At 37.4% G+C, this 7,665-nt stretch overlaps 1 protein-coding gene across 1 annotated transcript; it reads left to right on the top strand.

Annotated features, from left to right (window-relative positions):
• Window positions 1-3,244: 3,244 nt before the first annotated feature.
• Window positions 3,245-3,667, top strand: LOC147524068 (uncharacterized). The gene has a single exon (XM_086573466.1). It carries the CDS (start codon window positions 3,245-3,247, stop codon window positions 3,665-3,667), a length of 423 nt encoding a protein of 140 aa, XP_086429592.1.
• Window positions 3,668-7,665: the final 3,998 nt, after the last annotated feature.

Here is a 7,665-nt window from a genome sequence, read left to right as displayed (position 1 = left end):
AGAATTCACAGTGTTTATCCCAAAAGGGGAAAAACCGGGGTAAGTTCCAGCAGTTCTTCAGTAGACATGTTAAAATATTTAAAAAGATGGGTGGGGTCAGGAACTATCACCCAAGGCATCCTTTGTTCCTTGGGGACCTTCTTGATGAAGTCCACCGTAGCAGCATCAGTTACAGTTAACTGATTCCAGGGGGAAGAGTCATTTAAGGAATAATAGCAAAGAAACTTAGTCGAAAGACTCTTATAATAATTGCAAAATTTGTGAGAAAATAGACTTACTGGTTGGAGCATGAGTGTGTTTTCTAGGAACAAGAATTCCCACTGGCTCACCATTAGTATCAGAAGGACGAACGTCCCATGCATCACCCAACACACGAAGGTGGTGATCAGCCTAACCATCATCACTCTGCTTCCCCTCAAAAAAGACAATCGAAGAGTTTTTGTCTTTGGTCATAAGGTAGTAGTAAGATTGGTCCCGAATATGCTGGACCTCATAAAAATACCCAAACAGCCAACGATTCAAAACGAATCCATGCCTCTTTGCCAGTATGGCAGAGTACATGATAGTTCTGTAGAACAGGGGTGCTGCTTGACCAAGAGCAAGATTGGAGTGGATCAGACATTCTCTTAGCAGTGGGTGGATGGGAAGGCTGAGTCCGGCCCTAAGTTGACCGATTGTGATTAGTGCTACTTCCTTGTAGGCCACCTCATCAAACAATCTCCCCCACTTCAGAGCAATATCATCAGGGATGTGAAATTTCCCTTGGATCAGTTCTAGGGAAGAGAGATCCCCGAAGTTTATAAGTGACCAATTAGGATTCATGACCAGAAAAGAGAGAAAGTTTCGAGTTTTGGTTAAACCCTAAATAGGAGATCAAAGGGTTCAGTATACAGGGAAAAGGTAGCGGAAAAGATAATGAGGGTTCTCTCACCAGATCCTTTATATACATATAAGATGGACGGTTACGATTAGCAAAAACATTGCATCCTTTTGGGATGGAACTGTCATCATTACCTTTTTTGGGAAACGACGTGTCTGTTCGATCCGTCTTTTCAAAGCCTTAGTTAGTTGAGTACGTAAGCAGTTCCAACAATTGCTTAGGAAAAAAATTCTCACACCAAAAGCAGTGTCGCTTCAAGCGCCCACGTGCTAGATGGCACGAGAGGGGGCATCTGTAAGGGGGATTTCCCGTCATTGGATAGATAACATGTGTATGGGAAATAACCCAAGACTGTAGATGTCCAGAATGAGACAGAGGCCATCAGATCAGTTCTGCGAGTAAGTGATCTCTTGTTTAGCACGAGTGTTTAGTAGGCATGTGTGATAACCCGTAAAAACTAGACTAGATTACTCTAACTTCATTCTTACGGTATCAAAGATTTATTTCCTACTCTCATATATATATTCATGCAATATATAGAGTACGGAATCGTTCCACTCTTAAACTATCAAGACATAAATGGAATTCAACTAATCAAACACAAGGAACAATGGTGAGAGTAATGAGATGTGAAATTTCTATTCTAAATAACAACTATTTTAATAAGCAATCATCCTCACATGGCTTCCTTAACTTCCTCTAATGGAGGTTTTAGCCTAATATCATTATACTATCATTCCCAACATAAGAACAATAATAACAAGTCATAATTTAATAACTAATTTAAACTTTATAAATCTAATTTTAACAATAGTCTAAGAATCAAAATGAAGACAACCTAATTTATGAATTTAAAACAACTAAAACTAAATAAGAATTTAATCAATAACTAAATTGAAATGAAAACTAATACTTTATTATAAAACTAATAGTGATTCAAAATAATAATCTACTTTGTTCTAACACTAATTAATTGAAGGTAAAAACTAGATCTAAAACAAGCTATTCTAACTAATTAATGGAGTCTAACCTAATTTTCTAATCTAGATCTAGATATCCTTAAGAGCTAAGTCTTCTCCATACAAATAGAGGAGACCAGATCCACTTTTTCGTGCATGGGCTGAGGAGCCATGTTTTGGGCCGGAAAATCGAGCCCAAAACCCAATTTGTTCAGTCCACAGAGGCTTTTTCAGCTGGATTTGACTTCCATAGACTTTTCACCCACTTTTGCTCCTTTGATTGGGTCAAGACTTGGACCATTAGAAAGCTCTTTCCGAGACAGTCGTTTTGACATAAGGTATGCCCAATTCTGAGGTTTGAGTCCAAAGATACGGCATTCAGAAGTTTTAATGACTTTTGTACGCTATTTCTGCCCACATTGACTTTGACATTTCAGCTTTGACCGGGATTTAAAAAGGCTTTTTCTCCTTGAATCTTGGCCTTTAATCACAGAACGTCTTAGCAACCAACCCTTGCTCCTTTATCTCTCAAAAGGGGCGCATTTCTACACATATTCGACTCCAATGCCTGAAATACATAAGAACACGATAGCAGTACTAACTCTTACTTATTAATCACATAATTGGTCAAAAGCGATATTGTTAAAGGGGTTAAAACTATAGTTTTGGCCTCTTATCAATGTGTCAGGCACGTGACTGACTTCCACTAAGCATAGCAGTTCTTCAAAGTCGTTAGGAACTGATATGGATAGTTCCTGAACAGAAGAAAACTAAAGAGGGCGATCTTTGATGATAAGGAAGGAATTGTAATGGCATATCTTTAAGAGTTACCTTTTAGATATAATCTTTCCATGTACGATGGTACATTATGATCAACAAGGAAACCTACCTCTAATAAGATATGGTCTAGATTTAGACTTCCATAAGGAGAGGATTCCTAATAGGAAGGTAGAGTCCAAATATGGAAGGGAACTCACAAGCGGTGAGGACAGCCTTAACCCTAGGACTCTTAAAGCTCTTCCTATATAAGCCATAGGGATTCGCTCTTAGGAACTACGCAAAATAGGGTTTGATTCTCTTAAATAAATAAGGAGATATGTAGGCAGCCGCCAGGTGGTTCAACCCTGAACGCTATATCATCTCATCCCTTCTCTTTCAAGAACAGAGCTCCTAAATCACAATGCACAGAGGAGGATCAGAGGATACTCAAAAAATCCCCTACACCGAGTATGCTTGGAAGTTTGGATTGTATGCATTAGCAATGGAAAATGTGTCCTACGACATGGCAAGGTACACATTTAGGACATAAGAAGAAACCTACAATCATTTTAGAAGCCGTTACCGATCAAGACTTGTGGATTTGGCACATTTTTTTTGTATGGTGGGTTCAAACAATGACGTCAACATGCTTCAACATTCTCACCTCTTTGACAATCTTATGCTTGGTGATGCTCCTCATTGCAATTACACCATGAATGGTCGCCCATACAAAATTGGTTACTATCTAGCCAATGTGATTTATCCTAAATGGGCAACACTTGTACAAACAATCTCTCACCCAACAACTCAAATAGATGGATTCTTTGCTAAGATGCAAAAAGTGTATTGCAAATATGTGGAGCGTGCATTTGGTGTCTTACAAACTAGGTGGGGGATAATCAAGAGGTCGGCGCGAATGTGGAGTAGGGATGACATTAATTGGATAATGAAGACGTGTATAATTTTATATAATATGATTGTCGAGGATGAACGAGAGATTCATATCGAAGATTGGCAAATTGACATGGATTGGGAGCCACCAGTCGCATTGCATGTTGCCGTAAATTGAAATGAGGAAATTGCAAGAAGACGCAACACACTTCGTCACATTAAGAGCAGAGAAACTAATGTTCAACTAAGAGTTGACCTCATCAATCACCTTTGGCAATTTCGTGTGGATCAAGGAATGTAGTATGAGTATTATCTATGTTTGTAGTTTGAGTATTATCTATGTTTGTTCTATAGTTTGAGTATTATCTATGTTTGACTTTATATTGTTTCAAGACAATTCAAATTAAAATTAAAATTACAATATTGGAAATGAACTAACAACAACAATGGAAATGAAAAAACTAAAACAACATTGAAATTAATCTATGTAGTAGAAGCACCACCCCCAATAGAAGCACTACTTGGAGTTCCAAACGTTCCACTCTCTCTCCTTTGCTGAATTATCTCCATTTTCATCGTCTTGAAGTATTCGACAACTTCCGGCTCAAAAGTGGAAGTATCTTGTGCAAATATTTTGTTGTCTTCTTTCCACTTCTTGAGCTCCATCATCTTCACCCTATCGGCAGCGACATTCGTCATTTGTGCTAAATACTTCTCCATCATCTTGTAATTCTCTCTTCTTTTCTTCAACCTTTCTTTCTCACCCCTTGTTCCCGGTGGTTGTTTTTTCTTGGTTCCACTTCCACTTCCACATCCACCACCGTTTCCATCTCCAACTTGTGTAGGAAATGGATCAATTGGAACGCCACCAAGAGTTGTCGATGGCGTTGTGGTTGTTGAAGGCACGACTTCGTCATCTACATCAAGAATGACGTTGGTTCGTCTCCTCAATGTAGTTGTGGACTGGCTCTCCAATTCATCATTCCATTTTGGGCTATCCTTGAAGAGGACCCAACAAATTAATGCTCAAATTGAAAGTGTGTGTTATGAGCCAACATATATGTTGTTTTTATCTCGGCCAACCGATCTTGGATCGTTGTGCCACTTTTTGTAGTCCTCCCCGAAGAAGAGATAATTCCTGCCCACCGGTTGCAAGCTTTTTAGATGTGTCCAAATCGAATGGACACCGAATCCTTGCTTCTCTTGTTGTTTTTTTCAACTCTCTCTCGAAATTTCTCTAATATTCTCTCCCAATAGTGTGTGACTCGTTTCCCCGCACCAACAATTGGATCTTTATTAACATATATCCACGCTTTGTAAAGATCCCCGTCTTCTTGAATTTAAAAATTGGCAGACCTTGTAGATTTCTTTTCTTTTGATGTGGTTGCATGTTCATTTGGATCCATTGTTATACTTAGAGTAGTGATTGTTGTAGTTGTAGTAGATAGAAATTTTATGAGAATTGGGAGCAAATGGTTATAGAGTTGTGTGAAGTAGTTGCTATAAATTTGTAATTTCAGACAAACTAGTCGTTAGGATGTCTGGACTAGACAGATGGCAGAGTTTCTGTTGTCCGTTACAACTTAACATACAGACGGCAGAGTTTCAACCGTCCGTCTCCCAAACTTAACATCTGCTAAAAAGTGTGATTGGAATGGTTTTTGGAGTTTAGACTGCGAAATTTGGCTGGGGCTGCTAAAAGGCCTATGTAGCATGATAAGCACATAAATGCTACACATGTATGCCTATATTTATGTTATATTGTCTAGTTAATTATTATAAGTTCCTTTGATTAGTCTATTTCCTTGGTTTTACAGAAATCAACGAAAATACAAAGAAACGGACTGAGACTGAGGACTTTACGGAGTTGTGAGATTCTCACGTCCTGATTACAGAGAGACTACACAAAACAAGATATGAAGTAACATGTGTATGACATTATAAAGCTACTGCAAAAAGTTGAGGTACTATTGTCAAGAGGTTAGAGCGCGCCTGCACCTTAAGAAACCTATGTCAGAGTGCAGCCTGCGCTCCCTTCTAACTTCGCAGAATAACAGTGTTTTCCAGAACCTTCGCAGTTTCACACTAACCGTTTGGATTGCAATTTGGGAAGTTCTAAAAAGATTCAAACACGAAAGGAAAGGTTTCCAAAAGGGATTCCAAAGCTTGTACGCTCTAATAGACCTCTATATAAACAAATGAAGGAGAGAGCTCTTTCTGGCTCTCACCCCTAACACAGAGAATCACAAACCTCAAGAAAAAAACTACTGAAGAAGAAGAAGAAGAAGACGCTGCTGGAGAAGAAGCCACCGTACAGAACGACGGTTTTGTTAATGACTCCTCTTCTTTACTGTTTTGCTTCTTTCATCTTGTTTAAGAGTAGCTAAGTAACAAGCTAGGGCTTAGAGGAAGCCCTAGACTTGTGTATGATTTTCTTGATTACTGTTTAATGTTCTCAACTTGATTTTTAATGATTAGCTTGATTAATTTCACTGTTTATGGTAGCACTACTTTCATGGATTATATCTCTCTTGATAGTCTTCATGTATTGACTAGTCCATAGTTAGATTAAGTGTTGCTATCATCAATGCTTTGCTTTTACTGTTATTATAAACTTGTGAAGAGTTGTACTGTAAGAAGACAGTTCTTGCTAGGAGTTTATACTTATGTGCTGAAGATTCAAGCAGCCTAATACATAGATTGATATAAAATATACAAGATCACATCTTCGAGCAAGCTAGGGTTACCTTTCCCTCATGCTACTCGTACAATAAAAGAGAACTTTAAATTAGTCGATTAAGAGAACCAACAAGAGTCTAATGTGGAATCAAACGCCTTAGTGTTTCCACCATTCATAGTTAATACAAGTTTCATAGTTCTCATAGTATAATTAAAATAGTTAGTAGTTAAGCAATCTTCAAATCAACAACCATTATATTCGGATTAGGTTAAATAGTATTTTAGAATTCAGTTATTCCTAGATCACACTCCCTGTGGGTTTGACCTTGTTCTCGCACACCTACTACAATAGACCTTGTGTGCTTGCAAGTAATAATAGTAATAGGAGTTAATTAACCTATTTATATAGGTTGGTTAAATTAATATCAAGTTTTTGGCACCGCTACTAGGGATTGTAGTGGCATAATTGAACGTTAAAACACTGTTTTTCATATTTCGTGATTTTTCGTAGTTAAAATTAGTCATAGTGATAATTTAAGTGTCTGTTTCGAATTTCCTGCATAAGACCATAGGAACAAGTCTTGACCTTTGAGATAAGTTTCTAGAAAATTTGAAAACCACCTGTGAGAAACTTAGAGTGCGTGTTTGCCTTTCTGAGAGAGTGAGGCACACGGATATGTGTGATTTGACAAATGTGTGTAGTGCAAATTGTGGAGTAGGAACTAAAGGTTGGGCTGTGTCTTTTAATAAATGAGTCAACGAGATAATTACTAAGCAAAGTAAAATATTGATTTTTCGTGTGATCGAGTTATTGCATATGAATATTTATGTATTATGATGTACATGATTTCTTATGAGAAATATATATGTGGTTTGTGTGAGTTGATACTCACAAGGGATGAATGTAATCCCAGGTTGTGATATTTTCCTCGTTCTCATAAGTAGACGAGTGGTTTTTAAGAAAAATATTTGTTTTAAGTATGAGCGAGTTGTTAGTTAATATTGGTGATATATTATGATATGATGGATATGGTGGTGTGATATGAATGTTAGTTAATATTAGTGATATATTATGATATAATGGATATGGTGGTGTGACATGAATGTTAATATTGGCGATATATTATGATAGATTATATATACCCATGATGGTTGCAGTGAGAGTGAAATAGATGTATACTATAAATGACTACGTTTGGGAAATCTAACTTTGTTTTGTAGGAGGGTAGGACTTATTAACTTTTTATGCAGAGACATTGTCCTACCCTAAGACGACGTGCTGGCTTAAAGGTAAGGTGTATCAAGCTCATATTTAATTAGGTTATCATATGTGCATTTACTAAGTGGAATGTAAGTGGTATTTATGTTGTGAGTTATTTTGGAAAGTGGAAATGATGTGTACTGTTATATAAGATTCTTGAAATTGTATATTGGGGGTGAAATCTTACTTGGGAAGAAACTACATGCCGTTTTGAGGAAACGGAACTAACTTGTCTT

The sequence above is a fragment of the Coptis chinensis genome, chromosome 1 (assembly GCF_015680905.1).
Source record: "Coptis chinensis isolate HL-2020 chromosome 1, ASM1568090v1, whole genome shotgun sequence".
In the NCBI taxonomy this organism is placed as follows: domain Eukaryota; kingdom Viridiplantae; phylum Streptophyta; class Magnoliopsida; order Ranunculales; family Ranunculaceae; genus Coptis; species Coptis chinensis.
The sequence above is the reverse complement of the archived record's forward strand: the minus strand, read 5'-3'. Positions and strand labels throughout refer to the sequence as shown.

Bases quoted from the DNA above. Each gene is read 5' to 3' on its own strand.
- LOC147524068 (XM_086573466.1), top strand. From the start codon at position 3,245: ATGCTTCAACATTCTCACCTCTTTGACAATCTTATGCTTGGTGATGCT.